This window comes from Notothenia rossii, assembly GCF_949606895.1.
Source record: "Notothenia rossii genome assembly, chromosome: 5".
In the NCBI taxonomy this organism is placed as follows: Eukaryota; Metazoa; Chordata; class Actinopteri; order Perciformes; family Nototheniidae; genus Notothenia; species Notothenia rossii.
Genome location: NC_136903.1, coordinates 16945634 through 16973017, shown reverse-complemented (window position 1 = coordinate 16973017; position 27384 = coordinate 16945634). Strand labels below are relative to the sequence as shown.

The 27384-nt window shown below is 39.3% G+C and overlaps 2 protein-coding genes across 2 annotated transcripts; both read left to right on the top strand.

Annotated features, from left to right (window-relative positions):
- Positions 1-142: 142 nt before the first annotated feature.
- rasgrf1 (Ras protein specific guanine nucleotide releasing factor 1) lies at positions 143-22129 on the top strand. The gene is made up of 27 exons (XM_079683235.1): positions 143-829; positions 4939-5045; positions 5317-5464; positions 7419-7511; positions 7598-7851; positions 8614-8693; positions 8786-8979; positions 10497-10606; positions 11040-11158; positions 11671-11831; positions 12699-12762; positions 13067-13209; positions 13344-13426; positions 13512-13760; positions 14788-15158; positions 15254-15370; positions 16341-16511; positions 16686-16792; positions 17193-17305; positions 17396-17456; positions 18078-18181; positions 18275-18359; positions 18450-18647; positions 18742-18821; positions 18900-19017; positions 19104-19172; positions 19716-22129. The coding sequence occupies exons 1-27, from the start codon at positions 554-556 to the stop codon at positions 19806-19808; spliced, it is 3768 nt and encodes a 1255-aa protein (XP_079539361.1). The 5' UTR covers positions 143-553; the 3' UTR covers positions 19809-22129.
- Positions 22130-23648: 1519 nt separating this feature from the next.
- ctsh (cathepsin H) lies at positions 23649-27234 on the top strand. Its single transcript, XM_079682337.1, has 12 exons — positions 23649-24002; positions 24161-24192; positions 24378-24483; positions 24579-24649; positions 24742-24846; positions 25053-25139; positions 25258-25313; positions 25406-25487; positions 25590-25658; positions 25745-25851; positions 26627-26752; positions 26841-27234. The coding sequence occupies exons 1-12, from the start codon at positions 23936-23938 to the stop codon at positions 26908-26910; spliced, it is 978 nt and encodes a 325-aa protein (XP_079538463.1). The 5' UTR covers positions 23649-23935; the 3' UTR covers positions 26911-27234.
- The last annotated feature ends 150 nt before the right edge of the window (positions 27235-27384 follow it).

The window sequence follows — 27384 nt, the reverse complement described above, 5'->3', positions numbered from 1 at the left end:
ATCTCTTGAATATTTTTCATTGTTCAGTTTTTCTCTTGTGTCCTCCTAAGTCTGTAAGCTTGAGAGAAACTGAACTTCCGCGGCATCTTATTGCAACGTCCCTGTCCAAGGTCCTAAAATCTGCTTTCCCAAGCATGCGTCATGTGACTTCACCGAGCACTGCCTAGCTCAGCACCAAGCCTGCTGCTTTCTGGAGATTTCATGTGAGAAAAGGACGAACCCCGAACCCCTTTCCCTCTCATCTTGCGTTGTTTAGACTGTTTTTTTCGCCCCCCTCCTTTTCGTCTTTTTCTATCGGATAATGTGGACCTTCAAAGCCCTCGGAGTATGACAAAAGATTTTAGGATGCTGGACTTGTGCTGCTCGTTTCGTTCCTCTCTTTTTACTCAAATGCCAACACGGTGAATGCGTCGGACAGAGTGGACAAGCCTGCTACTGGTCCGCATTCAGAAAGTCAACATCTTGTCTTTCTTGATATTATTTTCCTCCTGCAGCGACTTCAGAAGGATGTAACGAGCGATCCACCTTGCGCAGCTGAAGTCTCCTCGTCAAAATGCAGAAGGGAATACGACTTAATGATGGTCATGTCACCTACCTGGGGCTTTTGGCGAAAAAGGATGGTACAAGACGAGGGTGCTTGAGCAAAAAGAGCTCAGACAACACGAAATGGCACGCGAAGTGGTTTGCTTTGTTACAGAATATGCTCTTTTATTTTGAGAACGAGTCCAGCTCGAGACCCTCGGGATTATACCTGTTGGAGGGATGCATATGCGACAGGGCGCCTTCACCGAAACCTTCACAGTCAGCTAAGGAGAGTTTGGAAAAGCAGGTATGGAGAGCGTGCGCACACACACACACAAACATGCACGCATACACAGACGCTCTCTCTCCCTGTCTCTCTTTCTCGCACTGGTTTATTGTTTTTCAGGCTTCATGTTAAAATATTGACGAGGTGCAACACTGAGTGTACAATTTGCTCCTGCGCCGCACACGCCTTTGAACTATTTTAGTCGCGAACAAAGCAGTTTTCTTTTCTTATGCGTATTTTCTTCTTCTATCCAATCGCATCATGACCTCAAATCCAGCGCAGCAGAATTGCACGAGGTTCCAGATTGCTGTATTGCACGTTATGTAATCCATGCATGGCATTAATGATGAGGTAACAATATTAACACCTAATTATATCCCAGCAGCCCTGGCACTGGGCTCTGCAGTGGTTTGCTCTAGGTTGCACCAAACCCGAGCCTGATCGCTTTTTATATTTCTTTCCTTCTGTTATTATTAGTGGCATAGTTTTCAGTGGTGCAGGGAATGTAAAGGGATTTCTTCTTTTACCAGGGCCATTCATTTGCATCCTGGTCGGTCACATCTGTTGCTTTTGACTTTAAGTCATCATTTTTTTGGACGGGTGGAGTGTGATATATCTAATGCTCCTTCCAATAAAACATGCAACAAAATAAATAAAGAAAAGTTGTTGCCTCAGGGTTTCCATCTTGTGGCCAAGTGATGAAATTACAGCTGAAGCAGAAGAAACAGCAGGGTGCCAGTGATAAGTCAGCTCTGATCTAGATGACCTGAAAAAATGAATCTGTCTTATTCTGGAATTTGCATTTGCGTATACATGGTAATTGTGTTACCCCTTCTTATAGGTGGTATACTTAATTAAGACTCAATCACACATAGTTGGTGTTTTGCAGATACATCAGAATCAGAAACAGGTTTATTGCCAGGTAGGTTCACACGTACTAGGAATTTGACTTGATGTCATGGTGCATACATAAAATATAAAAAACAAGAAATCTAATATAAAACACAACATCTTTTACACCGTAATAAAATAAAAATACAGTTAAATAGCAATACAAATTAAATAAAGCAGTAATTTACATGGAAATAGAAAGCTATGAATGAATTTTAGAATATAAACTATGACATTTGAAATAAGAATATGTGCATCTAGGAGTATGAACCTTGTGTGCATTAATGTAATGCATATAGTCTATGATGTGGCAGAAGTAAAGTGTCAGCGGGGGGGCCGGGCCTTCTTTAAGAGGCCGGTAGCGTAGCCAGGTACATGTTGCAGGATACACTTAAATTATATCTGCAAATGAAGTATCCACTTGAACTTAAAATATGTCCTTAGAATGATTCTCAACTCAGCTAAAAATTAAAGTGGGGAACAGGAAGGTTGCCATGTCTGTTGACATTGTTATTGTGAATTTAACAGTCGAGGAACATACTGCTTCACTGCCACTGGCGCTCCTATCCTCTCTCCAGGCTCTATGCCTGACTCTGTCGGCAGGGCTGCAGTCCAAAGTGAGTCCAGGCTCTTCCTGTGAACAGCTGCCTTTGTGCTGACGAAGCAGAATGCAACACACTGGCTAATGTTCTGCTCTCACAGTTGCTTTAAAGGCTCTTAAAAAAAATCTCCCCGAAATCATTTTGATTCTTTCTATTTATTTTTTGTCAGCAGTGTTGTTTCCTCCGCATTGTGCTGTATTAAATGTGAAAGCCTGATGGACTGAATTCATGACCAACTTGAGGGAAAATGCTTGATGCACTTTGTTCTGAGAACCCTGTTAGCATAGAGCGAAAGCCCTGGGAGGTACACGAATAATGAATGCCTAATGCGACTGATATGACGGGCTGCTGAAGAGTTACCTCTCATTGTAAACAAACCAACATCCTTAACAAGGACGAATAAGAGTAAGAAACGTCCCCTCTATCTCGTATCCCCACCTGGATTTATGATTCTGTGCAAACGTTCTAGCAATCCACCATAATCCCTACATTATATTTATCCTCAAATGCAGTTACTGTGAAAATGATAATGCCTATGAGCCCAAGGTTTCTATGGCAACTCTTATTTGCATCCTAAAGAATGATACAGTTGAGAAAGGCGGGGTAACGGAGAGGAGAGAAGTAGTGTGTCGCATCTCTCCTATTAATGCGAGCGCTATCTGGGCTAAATGTGTTCCTTGCAGTACCTTGGAGGGGTCAGTGTCCATTTATAGAAAAACACAGCTCGCTCTCTCCGGGAAACAGCAGCTCTTTGACCAATAACATCGGAAGCTCCAGGAGCAATAGATGGTTGATTTGGTACAAATTGTAGACTAAATCTAAAGATCTGACAAAGATGTACCATTAATGGCTGATGTCCTGGTGGTGTTGATATGGAAAGGTTAATGTTCAAGCTCAAACTTCTCATAAAAGTTTAAGTAGATGCAAGAGTAATGCAAACACTTAGTTCTGTAGGGAATATATTGCATAGATGATATTTTATGATTCAACAGTCCTTTTACATTACTGCTGCAATAAAACTGAACTGTTTATCAGTTAGTATTTACAATTAAACAAGATGTTAGAATCGTACTTCTTATGTTTAATGAATTATTAGCCTCTCTCTCACGTTCACTGCAAAGCCAGACTGACAAGTGGGTGTTGCATAACAAGAGAAAATAGATTTAGGGGCAAAGGACACTCATGGATCCATATGATTTTGTCAATGATTTATCAATCTCATATATCTCCTGTTAAGATCAGAAATTATTTTAAAGGTGCATGACTCAGCCATAAACATGAAGCAGACAGAGAGCTTAACATCGCCTCACACCAGACACTCAGCGCGCTCTTAGAGAGATCATGAGGGAAAACTACAACCATTCCAACAATAGATTTTCTTTGACGGTAGGGTGAATACCTAATGAATGTGAAGATGGAGGAGCAGCCATCCATGAATAAGGATCAGTTGCAGGTTGATAGGCGCCTGTTGAACATCTGCAGGCCAAAGATTAGAGTCTGTTCTCCGTCAGCACGGCACAAAGAGTCCACAGAAAGATGACATTTCACTTCTGGGAGTTGTGCTATCGTTTTATCAAGGCTCACTTTCTGAGTTCTTGGTTGCGTTTGAAAATAAAATATACAGTATGCTTTATGTAGCCTATAGATCTAATGCAAAATGCCTTTTTTTTATCATATAAAACCTAGAAATGTTATATTTGAAATTCAAGGTAAATTGCTTTTATGCAATTGATGCATCAATCTCTCCTTACTATCAAAGAATAACTTTCCCTATTTTTAAGATAGTTTTAGTAGCAGTTTAGACACTTATTGTTGGGTTAAACGGGTTAAACCTATACTTGCCCCCTTTGCAAAAAGAAAAAATAACATCACTTTAGATTTAAAGGCAATGTTTGTTTCTTTTTCAAATAATAACTCCATTGCGTCATTTTGCAGTGATAGCTCAAGTGTTGAATCTTAGAAAAAAAGAGCAATATTCTTCAAAATCAACAGTGATTACAAAAATAATCAAGTAGGCTATTAACCCTAAAAGTGCTTTTTAGTATCAAAAGTATTCAGTATTTAGTAAGCTCCTTACATAAGAGGAAATTCCAAAATTATACAATTCGAAAACTGAAAGTATTACCCTATCAATGACCCATGCTTAATTTCTGAAACTTAAGTAAATGTCCTAACTAATAGAACCATTTAAAATGCTAATAATAAAAACAATAATAATACATTATTTTCAGTTGAGCTTCAGTTGCTAGGAAACAGGTATTGCACAGTTATGTAATTGGCCATGGCTCGATCCTCCACGTCTTATGGCATTTCCTCCTGGGAACCAGAGACATCCCAGGAACTGAGCTGGGGGAGGCTTCCCTCAGCGAGAGCCATCAATTGCACTGGTGGGCGAGGAAGATGTGGCTTCCCCAGGCCCTGTGTGGTTTTAAATCACTCGCTTGATGTCAGCAGCTGCGAGGCAGTGGAACACAGACAAAAGCGGTGGAGAAGCTTCAGTTAAGCCACTACATGTATATAATAGATTTATCTAGGAGCTATGCAATAATGCATGCCCATTTCTGCGCAGGACATATAACATGTCAGGTTAAGGATAGCCTTATAACACGTATTCCCCTCCCCCCTTGTTTGTTTCAGTACTATTTCACTGTCAGCTTCACCCATGAAAACCAAAAGGCGCTCGAGTTACGCACAGAAGACGTAAAGGACTGCGATGAATGGGTGGCTGCGATATCACACGCCAGGTAAAGGCTCTCAACAGAGAAATGTGCAGACATGGCATGTAGAAGTTTAATTAGTCAGTAGCAAGTACTGTAAGTAATCCTGGACTGCTTCGTCTGTAGGGGATGTTGCTATGGTTTCATAAGTGGGGTTAAAATATGAGTAATGACAGAAAAATGCTTTGTTCACAAGAAAAACCTGATTGCTCTGATGTAAGATGAAACTACGTACACTGATGTGAAATGTATCACTCGTTACAATACAAAACTGTGTGTGTGTGTTCATGTGTTACAGTTACAGAAACTTGGCCAACGAGCATGAGACCCTCATGCAGAAGTATCTTCATCTGCTTCAGATTGTGGAGACGGAGAAAACAGTTGCTAAGCAACTTCGACAACAGATAGAAGATGGGGAAATAGAGATTGAAAGGCTTAAGTCAGAGGTAATACTCACTGTGATGCCTTTACGCGGAGGAATAGGGATGTAAACAAATACTAATTCATTAGTCGGTTTGAGCAGACACAGCTTACACATTTTGAAGTGGTATTCAATCCCCTGTCCCTCGCCAACCAACATTATTTTTTGCCAAAACATAATGGCTCTTCTTCTCAGAGTTTTGCCTTGGTTAAATAAATAAAAAAGTCTTGATACTATCAGCTTAATTCATCCTTAACAGTGATAAGATGCCTGCTGTCCACCCCGATGTCCATATATCTGTTTAGAAATCAAAGAAAAAAGAAGCTGGTAATAATTTTAGACCTTGGCTAATTATCTTACATCTTTCTTCATTATCTAGGTGATTGATGTCTGTCTAGTATGAAAAGGAGTTGCTAGTCGACAAACCAGCATGGTTTTCCTGATGTAGATGACTTTTCTCCATTCCTCACCATATTTATTGTGCAGTTCAGGAGGAAGCTTGACTGTTTCTTTACAGGTTTAAATGTTACCCATGATTTCATATTGAAGCCTAAATTGAAGTGAGGTATCGTCTCAAAAGTCCATGCTAATAGGCCTGGAAAGCCTTTTAGATTTTTGTCAGTAGCTTTCTAATTTTGTATCACTTTTATTATCTTGATAATGATAAGAAATCATTTAGCCCATCAACATGTATTTTCCCTTTGTTAAACCTTCAGTGGCATTTCCAAAAGCCAGCTATTTTATTATTCAATGGGTAAAATAATATGTTATTTTGTATATTTCAATGTATACGTATGAGAAGTAAATAGTAGTTGGAACTAGTTTAACACTGGGGTATAGATGAAAAATAAACTATATTTGATAGAGGTGTGTTGCGCAGTGGATAGAGCCTTGGTGTTGGGATCAGGGGGTCACAAGTTTGAACCCCACTGCAGTCAGCATGTCGTTGTGTCCGTGGGCAAGACACTTCACCCCAAATTGCTCCTTTGGGGATTGCCCACAGTATTGAGTATGTAAGTCGCTTTGAATAAAAGCGTCTAACAAGTAACATGTAATGATAGCTAAACCGACACAGGTAGCTCTGCATTTATTTTAGCCTTCAGATGGTGGATATTTTACTATTGAAATATCCAAGATTTTGTCCTCTTTGACCAAACCATAATAATCAAGAATAGCAAGATTGTTGTTCCATAGACAAATGTGCGGCAGCCTCTCACGATATCAGTCAGACCTGCTGTAAATAGACTTCCTGAACTGACACAATAACACTAAATTACCACTTCTTCCCGCAACGCACACTCTGAAATGTATCTGTGTCCCGTTCTCACTTCTCATCCTCAACAAATAACAGCTGAACCAGTGGGGAAATGATGGATTATGCTGATTATTGTTACGTTTCTCTCGTATGTGTATAAAGTAGTGTGAGAGGACAGAAATGGAAGCAGAGAGAAACGTGTTCAGGCCAACCACACTCCACTTTGCATCTCCTCTCAGAAACAATACCTCCAATAGTGCTGTATTCTTCAGATCAAATAGTCATTTTACTTTAATGTGCAAATGTGATGCTTGAAATTAAATGATGTGCTGAATATGCATGAACACGGCTTTATATTGCATCTCTTCTATGAAATGCAATGACAATTAACTCTCACGTTCTGCAAATTAAATGGAGACACTTAGCTTCAAACAGTTCAAGGTGGCTGTAGTCTGTCTATTTTTATTGCCAGCTGCCTGCTTACCTCTTGTAAACATGCAGGACAGTTTGGTACATATTGAATTTAAATTACCAATGTAATTAAATATTGATGCTGAGGTAGCAGCCAAGTGAACACAGCTAGTTTAGTCAGGCTAATGCCTCAGTGTTGACAGTGCTCACAGGTCCTGTCCTGTTGACTCGTCACTTTGTTTACATGCCACTAGAGTAAGTAAGGAGAAGAAGAGCGTGAGTGGGAATGATTAGTCTTTCTGTTGGTTACCAGATCTCTGGACATCTCAAGGACAACGAGAAGATCAACACCAGCCCTGCAACAACCCCCACCGATGACGACTCAGAAATCAAGAAAATCAAAAAGGTACATCACATGATTCAAACCCGTCCCTTTATTTTAAGAGCATCCTAAGATTTTGGGGGAATTAACCACTGCCTTTAAAATGTCAGGTCCAGAGCTTCCTGCGAGGCTGGATCTGCAGGAGGAAGTGGAAGACAATCATCCAAGATTACATCCGCTCACCACACGCAGAGAGCATGAGGAAGAGGAACCAGGTGGTGTTCAGCATGTTGGACTCAGAGGCCGAGTACGTCCAACAGCTTCACATCCTGGTGAACAACTTCCTGAGGCCGCTCCGCATGGCCGCCAGCTCCAAGAAACCGCCCATCACCCATGATGATGTCAGCAGCATTTTCCTAAACAGGTCTGTTTTTTTTTCCTATAGAGCACTTCTGCCTTACACACAAAATCATGTTACAGGTATCCTGTGAGGTTTTTGGAGGTATTACAGGTTGATGCTTGCTTTGTTTATTTCTTGTGCACATCTGCTATTCTACTTATTGCCAATTGGTGGCAGTAATTAAAAAAACTCCAAGAAACGTAACATTAGACTGTACCAAGAAACAGCATGAATAGTAGACTGCTAGCTGGCTAAATGGACTGATTGATATGGAAAATGTAAAGATTTTAATATAAATCCTTCAAATGTTTTATAAAGAAGGAAACACATTCAATACATAATGATTTCAAGTCTAAGTTTCTAAAGTCTACTTTATCAATGAGTATAGTAATATTTAAAGGTGACATTAAGACTAAATTATGCTGACTTTATTTCAACCTCAGTATAAACAGAATATCTACAGGTATATTACTATAAAGACATTTCATTTCTCACCATGTAAACTGAAATTACAAGATGTGTGTTCATGGCTCCAGATTGAGTTTTGTGTCCATTCTGATAAATCTTTCCAGGAACACAGATAATATAATAAAGACAGTAATCGGCTCCCACCCTCATTGGCCTTTTCAAAATCCACAAATACACTCACCCAGGCATGCTAATTCCCAAAACCTACACACTGCCTGGTGTCAGGATTTTTCTTTATCACTGGAAGATGGCAGAACTATGAACAAACACTCTGCATTTGTTTGAGAAAAAATTAATATCTGTTTTTTCTTTTTTCAGTGAAACTATCATGTTCCTACATCAGATATTCTACCAGGGGCTAAAAGCCAGAATAGCGAGTTGGCCAACATTAGTGCTGGGTAAGAAAAGTTTCAAAAGTTTTAATTACTTTTTCTATAATGTGACCACTGTTCGAAGTTGTAACAGTTTGTGGTTATTAATCTCTCTATAGCCGACCTGTTTGACATCCTGCTGCCCATGCTGAACATCTACCAGGAGTTTGTGAGGAACCACCAGTACAGCCTGCAGATCCTTGCTCACTGCAAGCAGAACAGAGACTTTGACAAGCTGCTGAAGCAGTACGAGGCCAAACCCGACTGTGAGGAGAGGACTCTGGAGACCTTCCTCACCTACCCCATGTTCCAGGTGAGCTAATTTGTCTCACTGATATACACAAGCAATAAAGGCAGACCCATTTGTTTGCTGCAGAGCTGCAGCCTGGAGCCAGGTTATGTCATTAATACTAAGCTCTCGCAGCCATTCTGGGCCAAGTTCTTCCCTCCATATAGTGTTACCCCCATAATGTTACCCATGGGCCGTATAAATCACCAACTTAGTACTAGTTTGATATAGCTATGCCAATGAAACCCAGTTGTAGCTGTCGGTAAAGCAGTTGGCCACTTTGTTTTTGGCCTATTCTATAGATGTATCTTTAAGACCCTGTCTGTGATCCAAATGTAAATGAAAGGGAAGCCCTCGCCCAACATACAAAACGTATAACTTGATTCTGCGATGACTCCCAAAATAGCACAGGTGTTCTCGTCTACAAGTTTCAATGTATATAGCCAATTTATCCTGCTCTCTTCTGAAGTATCTTTGACTCTTAATTTATTTTCGTTTATAAACCCACTTCTCATTCTCATTCAACGCCTTCATGATATATTGTATATTCACGGATGACCTGCTGATTATCCTAAATTCAGACATTGAATTGCCCGCTTCTAGACATCTATTACATCGAGTTTAATGTACCTTATCATCAGAATCAGAATCAGAATACCTTTATTAGTCCCACAGACGGGAAATTTGCAGCGTTGCAGCAGGAAAGAGCCACAGATAGCTTAGTGTTGCATATCTGAAATGCGTTTTTTTAAAAAAAGAAAAAAAAGAAATCATCATTCATTTTCAGGTGTTATGTATTGCCTTAAAAGCATATCATTAAGTTATTTACCTAATTCCAATTACATTGAGTTGCCCAACTGTAAAAAGCACAGTTAAAGCCAGTTTATTTTCTAAGGCTCAAGAAAAAAGACCCAAAGATACATCTGTAGTCCCACAGTAGATGTCCTCTGCAATGTGGTTGATGAATGGTAGCGTGTTGTTTTGTACTACACATAGGATTAAATAATAATTGTAATCAATTTGACTAGTTTCCACTTCAAACAAAGGAATATTTTCCGTCATGTGTGCCGGCTTTTGTTCGGCAACTATGGCACAGTCGGCACTTGGCTTCAAAGACCCGCCTCCTTGTTGAGCCCTCATTGGCTCCTTGAGCGATGTCCCATGTTGTAGCATCACTGATCAAGAAGAGAGACAGCAGGCATTTGTCTGCTTTAGCTCCGAATATCCCTGTAATGTTTTTCATGTCTATAAAAAGCGGTTGTTTTTTTGGAGCTCAGGCTTTAATAATGGCTCCTTTCTGGCAAGGCACGCAGTTTCCCGACAGTCCACTCAGCTGGGGCCTACTGCAGGCTGTGCTGTGTTGATAATACATTTAGCTGATGAGTGTAGATTGTGCTCTCCACTGATCTACTTCTCATTAGTGTACGTGCACATTGGCCCGTGTTTATTCCTGTGTGGGTATCTTTGTGTTGTTCTTACATCTATGTATGAAAGTGAGCTCTTATTTTTGAGTGTGACTCCAATGTTATCTGTCTCTCTAGATTCCTCGCTACATTCTTACACTCCACGAACTCCTGGCCCACACACCCCATGAACATGTAGAAAGAACCAGTCTGGACTACGCCAAATCCAAGCTGGAGGAGCTTTCCAGGTACTTTTGTATAAAGACATTTAAATCAAGACTTCAACTGAGCGACACCTCTTTTCACAGCATACCGGTCAAATGTCAGGTCTTTTAAACAATAAGAGTGCATTTTATGTTATGCCACACATTTGTAGATAGATACATTTACATCTAGCAAATAGTCACACAAACGGTAGTATAACCAAAATAAATATCAACTGTATAACGTCAAATTGAGTACATACAACTTGCATTACTGAAGGCAACTCGGATTACTTTATTAACTTTCTTACATATCATTTATCTTTTTCAAATATTGGCAAATACTGTAAATGCAAATCATGCTAAATTCATAAGATTAACAGCAAGAATTACTGTGGTTATTCTCATTTGTTTGTCTCATTTTATTCTGGATTTAATACAGATTTAATGAGATTGATTCAATGTTTCTTTTCCCCAGAATCATGCACGATGAAGTGAGCGAGACCGAGAACATCAGGAAGAACCTGGCAATAGAGCGCATGATCGTAGAGGGCTGTGAGATTCTTCTTGACACCAGCCAGACGTTTGTAAGACAAGGTAACTCCTGCCTTCAAGTACTGTACTTCAGATCCCAGTGAGGAAAAGCAGGATCTCAGCAGAGAGGATTGCCTGTCCCTCCTTACCTGTCTGACAGCCTGATCTCACACCTCAGCCCTGTATTGAGGGGGAAATTCTCATTCTTAGAAAAAAAAGGCCAATCCCTCTCTCTCTGGGGAAAAATGTACTCCTCATGAGTCTTTAATTTCCAAGTGTAATTAGACTGTTCAGAGGCAAACTGATGATGAAACTGGGACTGTAAATGTCAAACGTCCCCAACAGGCCTCGACGGGTGAGCAGAGGGAAAACAGAAATTACATTATTTAATCCTTAGTGTCTCATGTGACTCTGCATGTATTCAAATGTAAGGGAAGCAAGACAACCAGTTTTTTAAAAACATTTTCTTCCATTTCTTGTCATTGCCTCTTTTCCACTAGCATATGTGTCTTTCTCCCTCTCTCTTCCTCCTGCCTCCTTCTATTTACACACATTCTTTTTTTTCCCACATACAGGGTCTCTCATCCAGGTGCCGATGAGCGAGAAGGTCAAAATCACCCGTGGGCGACTGGGTTCTCTGTCTCTGAAGAAGGAGGGGGAGAGGCAGTGCTTTCTCTTCTCCAAGCATGTAATCATCTGCACCAGGGGATCTGGGGGAAAGCTTCATCTCACCAAGGTGGGCCTGCGCTGCTGAGCTAGCAGTGGAGTTGCTCCTTATTTCAAACATCACAACCTTAAGGCACCGCAAAAAATGAATCTCTGAGCTAAATTGAACGGATTAACTGACAGGAGATGAAAGCTCAAGGGTTAGTGATGTCGTGGCTTTTATCAATGGCGATGACCGCTGACGCACTCATGAGCACACACACACACACACACACACACACACACACACACACACACACACACACACACACACACACACACACACACGCACACACACACACACACACATACACACACATTGTACACATATGAAAGCAGCTGCTTGATGTCACTTTGATGTGTGTTATGGAGCGGTGGCGTATGATTACTCCACATTACTCAACATTACAAAGGGCGATTTATGTTTGGGGTTCAACATGAGAACAAATAAAAACACCTCTCCTAAAGTCAGAACAAGAACATTCTTCTTCTGAGATGTTTTAGAAATGAAATGCAATGTCTGATTTCTCATAGACTCTTGGCGGTAGTGGAATCAAGTTGTACACAGACATTTACATAATTGATTATTGTTTTGCTAAGAATTTTCGAGTTTAAGTTAAGGACACCTTGCCGTTTACGCTTGTTACTTTGAAAGGAGTAAACTAAATCAACAAATTAACTTCAAATAAATACTTATAAGAAAATATGTATAACATGGTTAACTTTGAATGTAAAATGCTGTTTTCACCATCACATCTGTACTTTTAATTTGAAGGACTTAGATTTATAAATCAAATTTTGACAGAAAAGCAGTGTAAAAAGTTTGGTATCTTCAATGTTAAAGCATGTTCAGTTGTTGGAGTCATGAAACTAAGTATATTTTGTATGTTGTATCCAGAATGGAGTAGTCTCGCTTATAGACTGCACTCTTTTGGAAGACCCTGAGGGGACAGATGATGAGGGTGAGTGTTTTATTCATACAGCAGTTTACATAGATATGCATCATATGTACTATGTGTGCTAATGTATATCATGTATGATTACTAGTGTACTAATATGTATTAATATTTCATAATAACTATTTAAAAAAGAAGCTCCTGCACAAAATGTAAAATTGACCATTACTTACTGTAGGTATTAGTTTATGTAGATACAATTGAAAAACACTGAAACTGTATGCTTTAAAAAAAAAATCTTATTATACAATTCATGAGAATGTATTTATAGAGAAATGACTTCTAGTTATGTCTTTGTATTTGTTTAAAGCCAAATCAGACAAGAGCGGCCAGGACATGGAGCACCTGGACTTCAAGATTGTGGTGGAGCCAAAGGACAGCCAGTCATTCACAGTCATCCTGGTGGCCTCCTCCAGGCAGGAGAAGTCTGCATGGACCAGTGACATCAGCCAGGCACGTCAACATGCATCAGAGTATCTAGCATTCATACGAGAGGCCGAGCATGTTGGCAGAAAGGCTGCACATTGCAGAACTCACTAACATTTCCTCTGTCCTCTCTGTTTGCTTCTATTGCATCTGTCCCACAGTGCATAGACAACATCCGCTGCAATGGGCTGATGATGAACGCCTTCGAAGACAACTCCAAAGTCACGGTGCCACAGATGATCAAGTAACCCTACATTTTGTATATGCAACTCTTTGCAGCTTCTACTTTTCTCAGAATTCACTTCTAATGTTGTTGTTTTTCTGAACAGGTCAGATTCAAGTCTGTACTGCGATGATGTAGACATTCGCTTCAGCAAGATGATGAACTCCTGCAAGGTGCTACAGATCCGCTACGCCAGCGTCGAGCGCCTACTGGAGAGACTGACTGACCTCCGTTTCCTCTCCATCGACTTCCTCAACACCTTCCTGCACTCTTATCGCGTGTTTACCACCGCTGATGTGGTGCTAGACAAGCTTATCACCATCTACAAGAAGCCCATCAGTGCCATCCCTGCGAGGTGAGTCATGTGACATGTGGACAGATTTGAATGTTGCAAGCTTGTTGACTGCATTAACGAAAAAAGAACATCTTATTTGATATGTTTGGCATGCTTTACACTTTACAATTCTGCATTAAGATAAGATTGTCATGTCATCAATGAGAGGAAGTGCAGTAGCCAAGGAGCATGAAGGTTTAACTGCAGCTACAGAACTAGTTTCCTCCATTTATAGCAATAAGGCTGATATCTTTATTCATGTATTCCTGTTTTACATATAAGGTACATTTTTACAAAGCTTTGTTCAACTGTTGAGTTTTGTTGGTAAATGGAAGCACATAGATTGAGTAGTAGAGGAAGGCAAGCTTTAGGATGCTCCACTATCACGGTGTGTGCGTGTTTGTGTGTGTATTTATGTGCTCGGTGGTCGAACGCAGTAATTGGGTCCAGTCTTTTACTGCCTGTCTGGGAGTGTCTCAACCGGGCTCTGTCGATCTATGGCAACCAACCTCGGTGCTGCAGGACCCCACCCTCCCCTCCCTCCCTCTCTCCTTGTCTGCAAAAGATCCATATTGTGAAATATTGACAGAGTGTTCGATGGGGCCAATCTCACCGCTCCGCAGGCCTACAGCGAGGGCCCCACTGTGGGGTTCAGATCACGGGGAGCCCCCCATGCCCACGCCCTGCAGCATGCTCTCCATGGCGCTTGTCATGTCACTGTGAGACACCTACACTTGGCTGCCTTTATCAGCAGTGGCCATGCGCACTATCACTCGCTGTGCTATTTATGGGAACCCGTGAGGTCGCCAGGAGGGTGGCAGGGAGTGGGAGAGGTTTTCTGCAACACTGCAGCTTGTATTCTGCTCTAAACCGACGAGACGCGGCTGCAAAGAGACTTCTTGCTGCTGTGCTGACTTGGTTGGCATAAATTATTAAAAAGGTGTTGTGTATTTAGCTAAGCTCTTAAAACAGAGAATGGTTACCAACTATCAAATAAACATATTCCTGTGTTACTAAATTCAAATGCATATATCCTCCCTTAATGCAGGTCCCTGGAGTTATTCTTTGCCAGCAGTCAGAACAGTAAAGTCCTGTATGGAGAGCCTCCCAGCTCCCCCAGGGCAAGCAGGAAGTTCTCCTCCCCTCCTCCTCTCGCTATGACCAAGAATTCATCACCAAATCGCCGGCGCAAGCTGTCCCTCAACATCCCCATCATTACTGGGGGCAAAGCTCTTGACCTGGCTGCCCTCAGCTGCTCCTCAAATGGCTATGCAAGCATGTACTCAACCATGTCACCATTCAGCAAGACCACCTTAGACATCAACAAACTGTACGTGTCCAGCCCTGTCTCCAGCAAAATCCCTGATGAGGGGGAAGACAAGAAGGACAAGGTGGAGGACACCACAGTGAGCAAACAAGGTAAGTCAGGAGGAGCTAATCATCAGCACATAATCCCAATTTTGACTTGCGGGAATCATGTTTTCATTGATCTGTGAAATGGTGTCATGATACAGATCTCTCTGTTCGAGAAGAAGGTGACAACGATCCGAACCAGAGTGATGACGGGGACGCAGAAGCCTCTCCCACCAAGTCACCTACCACCCCGAAAAACATCAAAGGCAAAAACTCAGGTACATTGTGTCCTAAACATGTGTGGTAATGTCATATTCCACTCTTTACACAACCAATCCAATCCACCAGCCAATTGCACTCTTCTTAGAGCCATCTTCACTGTTTTGTTGGACCACAGCAACAGGCTACATTGTATGAACAAAGCTTGTATCTGAAGTCTTTGGTTTGTCAAAAGGCCACAAAGGATGAATATTGGAATACAAAGGTTTAGATCTCTTTTTATGGTAAAGTTCTTACAATTTCTGGTGCAAAAATATCTTCGAGTGTAAAGCGTTATTCATATCAGATATAAATTGGTCATCATTGGTAATGATCATGTGAGGAAATCCAATGCTTGGCTTCCTTAGGTGTAAGGGAAACTTGTGTCATAGCAACTACATCAGGAGCAAGTTTTCCTGCCGCCCCCCAGTAATGAGACAGTTTCACTGGAGCCAAGATTATCTGTACCTTCTAAACCTTCTGACTAAATCACACAATAGGTTTTAAATGAATCTATTGAGTGAATTAAAGCATTATCTGAAAGTGTGAAGCAGTGAATGTCTCACATGGTGCAGGGTTCTTAGCTGCTTCTGATCCGTCTATGTTCCCAGGATTTAAACATAGCAGACTGCAGAGAATCTGTTGATTCCTCTGTTATGCTGATATTTGGTGGCTATATTTAGCTGCAACCATCTTGAATATCAAAGCCTCTTGTAAAGGAAAGTCTGGAGGGGAACTGGTGTGTGGGCCTGTAGTGCCCCCTAGTGGAAGATTTGAAACAAGAAACAGGTCATACTGCAGTAAACAGTCAGTTATATAGTCAGTGACATAAATAATAGTTCAACAACAGCTCTCTGTTCATTTGAGTAGATGATCATCTTTTACAACTCTCCCCAAACTGACCACCATTTTAATTTGCTTATCACCTAAATCTATATCTAGCAAGTTTTCACATGGTTATTTTTCTCCTTCATCTTTTCTTCCCTGTAGAGTTCTCTCTGTTTTCCTACAACAATGGCATGGTGATGTCCTCATGTCGAGAGATGGATAACAACCGCAGTGCCCTGTCTGCCGCCTCCGCCTTCGCTATTGCTACAGCTGGAGCCAATGAGGGCACACCTACCAAGGAAAAATATCGACGGATGTCCCTCGCCAGTACTGGTAAACCCAACTATTTACTTTACCATTGCGTCTTAGCTCCAGTTTAGTTGCAGGTTAACATAACCAGGCTCATATCAGATTAACGGATCCATATTTTGTTGCCAAATGTGCATGTATTATATTTCATAGTGATGAGAGCTTCATTTAAAATCTCACTGTATTTGTTGTATGCAGGTTTCCCAACAGACCAGAGAAATGGAGACAAGGAGTTTGTGATCAGACGAGCAGCGACCAACAGAGTCCTGAATGTCCTGAGGCACTGGGTGTCCAAACACTCTCCGGTAAAACTCCCAATCACATGAACAGCTGCTTAATAGTGAAGTATTACATAATTGTAAATAAATCTCATAATTTATTTTTAGTAACTTGATTTTCAAAACTAATTTGAATTGCATACAACATTGCATTACTGCCAGTTAGATCAAATAGTACATAATATATATTGCAAACAGAGCTCCTTCTTTGAGGAATGCTGAAATGTACTTATGTTGTCAATATCGGGTAAAGAAGTAGTTAGAAAAACTGAAAAAAGGATCTGAGAAAAATAAAAATAATAATTGTCTCACTAAAGAGTAGAATTATTTTTAAATAACCTCTTATAAGCAAAACATGTCACAACTTGATGATTTATGACAAATATACCGTTTTTAAGTTTACAAATGTGCTGTCTGTGCCCTCCAGGATTTTGATAATAACAATGAGCTGAAGACTAAAGCTATTGTGTTCCTGGAGGAAGTGATGCATGACCCTGAGCTGTTGACCCAGGAGAGGAAAGCAGCGGCCAACATCATCAGGTACTGTTTTGTGACTACAATTCATTATGTAATCCCTTCATTGTACTGTTCATACTTCAGAGTTTGACCTTCACTTTTATCGTTTGACAGGACTCTAACTCAGGAAGACCACGGTGACAATCAGATCACCCTTAAAGACGTAACACAACTGGTGAGTGAAGTCAGTAGCTGCTGTTGATAAATGTGGAGCCGTTTTGAGCTGCACGAGGCAAGATATGTAGTCGCACAATGTGAGGTTGTGATGGAGTGGAGCACTTTCATGTTAGAGCTGCTTATTTTCGTTATTGATTAACCAGATATTATTTCCTCAATAAAAAGTTAAATCTTAAAATCCCATGGGAAAACATTCCCAGTTGAGAATAAGGAAGCAGAACATCTAAGGGATTTTTTTCTTGCAAAGTTAATTCATCAACAATTTTCTGTTGCTTGGATTAAGCTCTCATCAACATTAAATAAAAGGTTGGATTGTGCAAATAAAGTAAAATTCTATGGTTTTCTATGTCTAATTCTGTACTATGAAAAGTAAAAAATACAACTTTTGTGAACCGTTGCAAAGTACAAAGAATATTTAAGATACAGGCCATTAGATACGTTTGCTTCTCATTATTCTTGTTGTGCATTTAGGAAAAAAGCATCCCGCATGTGCATTTTGATGTTATTTACCAACATCAAATTCATTTTTGAGCATTGTCTGTGATTTACTTGCCTGCCACTTGTGATAAATTGCTCAGTACATTTATAGTTATTTTTGGGCTGTTTCGTTTCCTCCCAGATTGGAGAAGGGAAAGTGGAGGCCATTGAGAGTCACTCTGCGTTGGAGATCGCAGAACAGCTCACTCTGCTGGACCACCTGGTGTTTAAGGTCATCCCATATGAGTGAGTGTCAACACATCTCAGTCGCACGTGTTTGTGGCCAAGAAAAACACACGGACCAATTCAGTGTTTTCCTTTTTGTTCATCTGTCAACAGAGAGTTCTTTGGACAAGGCTGGATGAAGAATGACAAAAATGAGAAGACGCCGTACATCATGAGAACAACAAAGCACTTCAATGATGTATGTTACAATCAACAAGCCCCTGATACAAATCCTACTCTGTAACGTTTAGTGATTGTAAACCATTTGTTTCTCTCTTTGCCTTGCAAGATAAGCAACATAATTGCAACAGAGATCCTGCGCTGTGACGACGTGGTCACTCGGGTGGTGGTCTTAGAGAAATGGGTGGCTGTGGCGGACATCTGTCGCTGCCTCCACAACTACAACGCCGTGCTGGAGATCACCTCGTCCCTCAACCGCAGCTCTGTCTTCCGCCTCAAGAAGACCTGGCTCAAGGTTTCCAAGCAGGTGTGTATCTTCCCATGTAATGCGCCTTATGATTTTTCCTTATAATGTGCCTAATGTTATCATTAATTGTGTTCTTGACAACCTTTTCTTCCAGACAAAAGCATTGATTGACAAGCTGCAGAAGCTGGTCTCATCAGAGGGGAGGTTCAAAAACCTGAGAGAGGCTTTAAAGAAGTGAGTGAGACACAGTGTTGTTCTGGATCAACAAAGCAAGCGTGCAGTACAAGTGTACAGTGTTTTTTTTCTCACCAGTTGTGATCCTCCCTGTGTGCCATATCTGGGGATGTACCTCACCGACCTGGCTTTCATTGAGGAGGGAACGCCGAACTACACCGAAGACAACTTGGTCAACTTCTCAAAGATGAGAATGGTGAGATGTCTAATCACATTTGAGACTTGGCGCAAGGGTGTGTTTTACGGTCAGAATTTCACATCCTTATTCTTGTGTTTTTTCAGATTTCTCACATCATCAGAGAAATCAGGCAGTTTCAGCAAACAGCATACAAGATTGACCTGCAACCAAAGGTAAGTCAATCCTGTTTACATGCAAGCCTTCTACACAGTTTGTAAAGACTATTGTGGCCAGTTCAACTCAAAAGAGATTTATCGTACTTAGTTTGTTTTATTTAAATACTTTTGAGAGGCCTGAAGGAATAACTCATCCCATAATTACCAATAAAAAGGCAAACAAATGAACAGAATATGAAATCAGGAACAAATATTATAGCACACAAAATTACATTCATTTGTTCTTACTGAACCATTCTTTTCTTTTCTTTAAAAAGCTGGGTAGTTTTCTTCCACACTATAACAATTATTTTAAAAGGGGGGTAAAATGACTTATTAGTCAACCTGGTCTTTACCTTTAGACATGTGCTACTAGTGATGATATGTCATGTGTAGTCATGTTTTTTCTATTAAAGAGGTCACAAACCAACAAAAATAATAAAACCGACTGATTGAAAACGAACAATATTGGCTTCCTTATCTATTTTGTGATGTTTGAAAATTGTAAAGCTAGATTTCAATACAAGAATATTTCTTAAACACTTTTTTTTTCTGTTGCAGGTAGCCCAGTATCTACTGGATAATAGTTTTGTTCTGGATGAAGAGAGCATGTACGAAGCCTCACTCAGAATTGAGCCCAAAGTGCCGAACTGAAGGGGAAGTTGGTCGTCCACATTATTTTCTCTGTTAATATTACACATCAGTAAACATACACATTACCTTTTGTATAGTTGTACATGTTTAAGATATTTGCTCTTCTGTACAGTAGATGTTTAAGGTTGTTTGACAACACAAAACCTTTCAGTCTATATTTTTTGTTTGTTACAGTTGCCACCTGCTTTTCATTTTATTTTCGGGAATTTTAAGCATAATAACAGAGGTCCCTTTGGTTGTGCACAACTGTGTCTTCTAGTGACCAATGACATTATTTTGCATCATCTCGTAATGTGTTGACTTTGCACTTTCTGGAGCACTCCTGCTGCCAGCTGTTGTTCTCTTTGCTTGAGTTTTATCTATGACTGAGTTTCTCTGCAACCAATGTAGCATTGTAAAAATGTAAGTGCATCAAATCAGGTAAAAGAGCACAGAGAATACAACTGTATTTAAAGATAAGGCACAATGATCAGTGTAGATGACAGCAAGGTACCTGAAGCATTAATGTCTCTGTGCTTCCCAAACCAAAATAACAGGGATTTGTTTTCTTCATTTCTGCTCAGTACTCTAGAGTCAGAGGTTCCCAACCAATCTGTGGCTCTGCGGACTGTTTTCATACTGACAGTGTCGTTCGACCAGTGGTTAAACCTAGATACTTATAAAAGTGAGGCTGGTAGTGATGTTTTTTTGTTTTTCATCATAACATAATTGACCAACTTATTGTTTAACTTGATGATAACGCTAGATGAAAAGTAAGTGGACTACAAAAGTTATTTTTAATTCATCCTAAGTAGTACATAAATACAATGTTTCCTGGCAATCCAACCAACAGTAATTCCGACTTTTCACTAGAAAACAAAAATATGTGCATTTTATGGTGGCACCAGAAAGAAAGTCTAGTGATCACAAAAGACAGGAGCCAATAGTTAGTAAATATCAATCAAAATGAAGTTGAAAGATATCTAAAGCCATGCTACTAGCACGTCTAAAAATCCATACAACGGTGGTGAGTCCATGTTGGGTAAGAAAAATGCTGATCATTTATTGTTTTTTGCAGCATCAGAACGCTTATTTGTTCCCCAGGGAAGGAATTGGGAACCTCTGCTTTAAGATACATTTCTTCACTAACCTAAAATTAACACGTTTTAAAGTGTTTTTTTTATTTGTTGTAAAGTGACACACTCTCCATCGAAGCCTTTTGTCACAGATGCCCAAACTCACCTCAATTTACTTATAATCTGTGTGAAAACACACAGTGATAAGGAAAAGTTACATTTCTTTTGATAGCTGTGATTAAAGGTTAAGCATTCATCATCAGAATTTAGCTTTACACTTAAAATAAACATAAAGTATACAGTACAGTGAGTTCTACCTATGCTCAAATAATTTCATGTTTCTTGGTATTTAGTTTAACTCATAAAAAAAGATCACATGCGGTGGAAAGTGTTGTACCTTCAGGTTTGGCGATACTTGTGTAGAGTAAAGGTTGTTGCTCTTCTGTAATTAAAAGACAATCTGTCCTTTTTGCTGTTCCAGTGATTGTGGGACGTGACTGTATATCACTCTGTTATATGCATTGCTGTTTAAAACTTATGATAAAAACGTATGTGAATGACCTCTGCCTGCAGCATTCAAACACTATTTTTGTAGTAGTATAAGAGAGAGTTACCTGCTCTTTATATGAACATGGGAAAGTATTTTGTACTTTGTTGTTCACCTCACTGAGATGTGATGTATATTTTGTACATGCAACCCTGCATATTTCTCAATGTGGAACCGTGTAATCCTTTCAAAAAAAGAAAGTTGTATCTCAAGCTTAAACATGATACGCTAAAACAGTGTGGTTTTGAAACCATGACTTAGAGGTAGGAGATAACTTCAAAGTGTTTTGCATTGATACTGTAATCCTGTCTATAACCATTTCTGTTAGCAGGAATATAGTAACGTAGTGCTTATTCTGTGAATATTTGTATGTATTTTTACTATGTATGTACAGTACACTTTTGAAGCTCATGTGGCAGGCATGCAACACCTTCACAGACAGAATAATACTATATACTTATACTGTATACACTTATACATGCACATACTCTTATAAGGTATATAAACAAATAAACATTTTGCTGTTAGCAATACCCAGTGGTATGAAAATTATCTTTCAACCCTCATGTTTCCACACCTTAAAAATATTCAGTTTTGTATGAAAAAAAATGAAAAGACAACAAGAAAATATACATTATGATTATGATAATAACGACAAATATACACAAATATGTTTCCCAGTTACCTCTTGCTAATAAATCCATTTTATATCAGGGGCATTTTGTCTCAAGTGTTTTTGTAGATCATCTCATTTCATTTCAAACCTTTATTTAACGAGATTGGTCCCATTGAGATCATAGATCTCTTTTTCAAGGGAGACCTGCAGCATATAGGTTCCACATGAAACATAAAACAATAAAGGACATCATACATTATATTTACAGGATACATTTACATAGTTAGACATTTACAAGTGCCCATAGTATTAACAAGCATATCATTTAGCCTAGCTTTAAAAACATGCAGAGGAATGAGACTGCTCAGTTTCAATTCTTGCTGAAGATTGTTCCAAGCAAGTGGAGCTGCGCACATAAAAGCTGTCTTACCTAAGACAGTCCTTGCTGTTGGCACATCTAACAATACTACATCATGAGATCTCAGACAATAGCTGCTTGCAACTCTCTGTTTTATCAGAGAGCAGATATAATACAGGAGTTTACCCAAGAAAGCTTTATAAATAAACGTGTACCAATGACTGAGCCTCTTTACAGTAAGTGATGGCAAACCTGCCTTGGCATACAGGGTACAGTGATGAGTAAGTGCTTTACAATTTGTGTCAAATCTCAGTGCGCTGTGATAGGCGGCATCTAACTTGTTCAGGCAATAGGCAGGTGCATTCCCATACAACAAATCACCATAGTCCAGCACAGGTAAAAAGGTCACAGTGACTAGCCTTTTCCTGGCCTCAAGCGAGAAACAGGAATTGTTTCTGAAAAAGAAACCTAGTCTAACCCTCAGCTTTTTAAGCAGGTTATTGACATGAAGTTTAAAAGTAAGACAATCATCAAGCCAGATACCAAGGTATTTGTAACAGGTAACCACTTCAAGTACTTGTCCTTGCATAGTAACAATATCTAAAACAGGCTCTTTTTAGCTTTTGAAAATAGCATTACCTTGGTTTTCTGATCATTGAGAAAGAAGAAACAAGAACTGCAAACAAAAACCTATGTTAAAACAAAGAAAAAATACTTATAGTTTACATGATTACACAAATGATTTGTTTGCAACTTATAGTTTTATTTTTGAAATTTATTTTATTTTGCTTGACTCAGTTTTTTTCTTCTTTTGAACTCATAGTTTTGCTTTATTTTGAGAAAGTGTTGCTTTATCTTTATGATATAAAACTAATCCCATAGGATCTGTGCTCTGTTAGTGTAATCAACCTTTAGTGCAATCAACCACCATTATGATGATTAAATGATTAGATGTGAAAGTAGGATATTTTGGTGGTGCAGAATATATGGTCACGGCAAAAAAAAAGAAGCTGTTTTAAATAAGATAGTTACCAAATTCACTAAGGACATCAATGGTCTACTGCTGGCCAGAAGTGATTTTTGTAGCACAACACTGTACTGTATAACACGGAAGATTAATTTTGTTCCCCCAGCTGTCGTTTCAGCATTGCACTTTGTAGAAGGTCCCTGAGTACTCGCCCCCCCCGCCCCCCCCCCCCCCAGTCTTTGTTGAGACCAATTAAAAAAGTTGTCCAGCCCGGAGGACCGCACGTGTATTTGCTTTATTACAAATATATAGCCTAAATTAGGTTGTAGCTTGTTGTTTACCTTACTCGCTTGCTGTGTTAATGGACGTCGAGTTTGTATGCCTTATTTATCTGCTTAGTTCGAATCTGTTCTAACTTTACCGAACTGAGGATTCGTGCATTATGCTTGCCACTGATTGGCTGATTTACCCAGTGTTTATTATGTGTCAGTAGGGAAATTTGATCAGGCTGCACTTCAACTCGTGACTTCTAATCGCACTACTTGATTTTCCCTCGCTTCCTCGGTGGTTGCTGACTGATCAAGATGATGATCTCTTTGGTATTGTTCGCTTTGCTCTCAGCAGCCTCAGCTTTTCCCCTGTCTGAAAAAGGTAAGCTGCTGTGATTCTCTGGTCTGTTTCGTACTGAAGAATTTTTGTGCCCAAAAAAAAAATCTTTCACTTTCATTATCTCAAATGGAGTTGTATCCCTTTGTTCTTGTTATTTAATTATTTGTATTTTAAACTTTTTGACTATGGATTGTTTTCAGATGAGTTTCACTTCAAGTCATGGATGGCACAGGTAGGTACAGTTTTCGTTATACATTTGTTATGTAACGTCGTTTACAGTATGGTTAAGAGGAAGTGATTTGTAAGGACAACTTGGCTACATGATTTCAGCCATATAAGTTGACAACAATTTATTTCAATAACTAATCTTATACTGTAGACTAATATTGACAGCAGAAACCCCTTCCCCTTAAACAGTACAATAAAGTGTACAGCATGCAGGAATACCATGAGAGGCTCCAGATATTCACAGAGAACAAGAGGAGGATTGACAAACACAATGAAGGAAATCAAACATTCACAAGTAAGAGCGGCCTCTTATCGATTTTACTTTTGAGATTTTATTTGTACAAGGTCTATTGTGAAAAAAGTTGAACAATGTCTCCTCTCTTCCTGCAGTGGGGCTGAACCAGTTCACAGACATGACATTTGGGGAATTTCGAAAGTACTTCCTCTTGTCAGAGCCACAGGTAACGCCAACCATAAAAGTAACAATGATTTGAAATGTTTGTATTGTTTTGTTTCAACAGGGAGGGCATTTTATGCATACTATCTTTTACAGAACTGCTCTGCCACCAAGGGGAACCATTTCAGCAGCAAAGGACCACTTCCAGACTCCATCGACTGGAGAAAGAAAGGGAACTACGTGACAGATGTGAAGAACCAGGTGGATTTTGCATGCACTTACAGCAGATTAAAATATTTACTGGGGATAACTGATAACTCCACATGTAACAGTCAATTATGTTATAATCAAATGGGTCCCAAGCTGAAAAACAACACCCTGTGACATGTCAACCTGTTTTCTGTGAGGACCACAATTCTGATTTATTTCATAAATCGAATATCTTATTTTACTTTTTTGCACCAAAGGCAGCCTGTGGTAGCTGCTGGACCTTTTCCACAACTGGCTGTCTGGAGTCTGTTACTGCCATCAACACTGGGAAGCTTGTGCCACTGGTGACTTTCTTTCACTTCTCTATCAAAACTTCTGCTCTTGTGGAGAAACACAAATTCAATGTCATAGTAGGGTCAAGAGTATTTACTGTATTTGTTCACTCATTTTAATATATTTTAGTCAGAACAACAGCTGATTGACTGTGCCCAGGACTTCAACAACCATGGATGTGACGGGTAAGATTCATCTTATGATAAGTGAACTTTAACTACGACTGTGTGCGTCACCTACACATCCTGATAACTAGATCTTATTTTGTCTTTTTTAGCGGCCTTCCTAGTCAAGCATTTGAATACATCATGTACAACAAGGGACTGATGACAGAGGAGGACTACCCATACAAAGCTATTGTAACTAAATATTTTGCAACAAATAAACTAAACTACATGATAGGTAAAACTGACATTGATGTCACATATATTTAAGGGCTTTTAATGTTTTTTTAAAATCAGGAACTTACTTGTGTGTACAAGCCAGAACTAGCAGCTGCTTTTGTGAAAGATGTTGTGAACATAACCCAGGTGAGTGAAGATCAGAGTATATATATTTATCCAGATATATAGTCTCTATTAAGAGGCCTGTGAGTGATGACGCTTTTATTTTACAGTATGATGAGAAAGGAATGGTAGATGCGGTTGCTACGCTCAATCCTGTCAGCTTTGCCTTTGAGGTGACCTCCGACTTCATGCATTACTCTGGGGGAGTGTATACCAGGTGAGCAGAGGTCACAAGTTTGTGTCATGAATGCTACTGTAAATATAGAGTAACTTTCCATTTAAAACTGTTCAATAAAAATTACAATATTCACCATACTGAATGGTAAGTTTAAAGTTTCAGTTTGTATCCTTTAGAGCTAAAAATCTAATTTCCCCTCTTGTATTCTCCCTAGTTAGTCCAAACATGCTGCTGAAACCACACGTTTTAATGTCTTATTTTAGTAACAAGTAAGTTAAAATATGATGTTTACTTTAACATTAAAGTATATTTTACAATTTAAATCTTACTCCCTTTTAAGACTAGGGAGAAATATTCTCTCTTATTCTCTTATGTTTTTCCTTAAGTGACAATTTCCCCCAATTATCAGTAAATGAGGGAACTATAACCATTGTAAGAAAAAGGCCCCTTTTTCTTCAAGTAATTTAATTTAGTAACATGCAAACACATAAATAGTGTGTATTTTTATTTGTGAGATCATCAACAATGCACTGATCCTTAATTGATTAGAATCAAATACAATCAAATATCCTGAAATGCAACCAGCCAAACTATGAGTGGTGAGGGAAAAGCCACATTTACCTCCAACTATAACTGTCCCATAAATAAGGATTTGGAAATTATGTCCTGTAAATGTCTGTGCATATAAAGCACCAAAAGCATTTCCTGTCAGTTAAGTTCCTGTTTGAGCGCAAAATGTTTCACTTCCTCCTTATTTATCAAAACAGTCTTTGTATTAAGATGGCTCTAACGCGCTTATCTTCCTTATTTTTAGCACTGAATGTCACCAAACCCCAGACATGGTGAACCATGCTGTGTTAGCAGTAGGGTACGGACAGCAGGACGGCACCCCTTACTGGATAGTGAAGAACTCATGGGGATCCCGCTGGGGGATTGACGGGTAAGTATTTTATTTAATCACATGAGGTAAAATATAACTAAATGTATACTAAACAGAGAATGATATCAACAATGTTCTCCTCTAACAGATATTTCCTCATTGAGCGTGAGAAGAACATGTGTGGACTTGCTGCCTGCTCGTCTTTCCCAGTGGTGTGATTCCTGCATGAAAGCAAACTACAAAAGGGCTGAAAAGGGAGCAACATATTTTTTACAATACTTTAATAGTGTTTTAAATATAAATCACTAGCTTACTGTGTGTCCATGTACAGTGGGCAAAATGTAGTAAATCTTATGCCCCAGTGAAGTACTGTGATAAATGTAATCTACAAATCAAAAATGATCACTTAAGCATCCATCATTTAATTAATTCTAATAATAAATACAATATATTGCGTTTGTTTTGAGTCTTGTATGACTGTTACATCTGTGTGCAAGATGTTAAAATATGAAGACTAGTAATAAAGAAACTACAACAATAAACCGTAAAGGGAACAATCTGTGATTACTCAAAACAACTCTCAAAGAGAGTGCATACATTTATAACACACAATTGTTTTAACACTCTCTTACACAAAATAATCAAACTGCTGTTTTTGAGTTTCACTTCGACTTCTACTATTTGTTTCCAAT

Coding starts and splice junctions, on each gene's coding strand:
- ctsh (XM_079682337.1), top strand. CDS start 23,936: ATGATGATCTCTTTGGTATTGTTCGCTTTGCTCTCAGCAGCCTCAGCT. Junction 24,003..24,160: donor TTTTCCCCTGTCTGAAAAAG/GTAAGCTGCTGT, acceptor GATTGTTTTCAG/ATGAGTTTCACTTCAAGTCA. Junction 24,650..24,741: donor TCCTCTTGTCAGAGCCACAG/GTAACGCCAACC, acceptor TATCTTTTACAG/AACTGCTCTGCCACCAAGGG.
- rasgrf1 (XM_079683235.1), top strand. CDS start 554: ATGCAGAAGGGAATACGACTTAATGATGGTCATGTCACCTACCTGGGG. Junction 12,763..13,066: donor TGAGGGGACAGATGATGAGG/GTGAGTGTTTTA, acceptor ATTTGTTTAAAG/CCAAATCAGACAAGAGCGGC. Junction 15,371..16,340: donor CATCAAAGGCAAAAACTCAG/GTACATTGTGTC, acceptor TCTTCCCTGTAG/AGTTCTCTCTGTTTTCCTAC.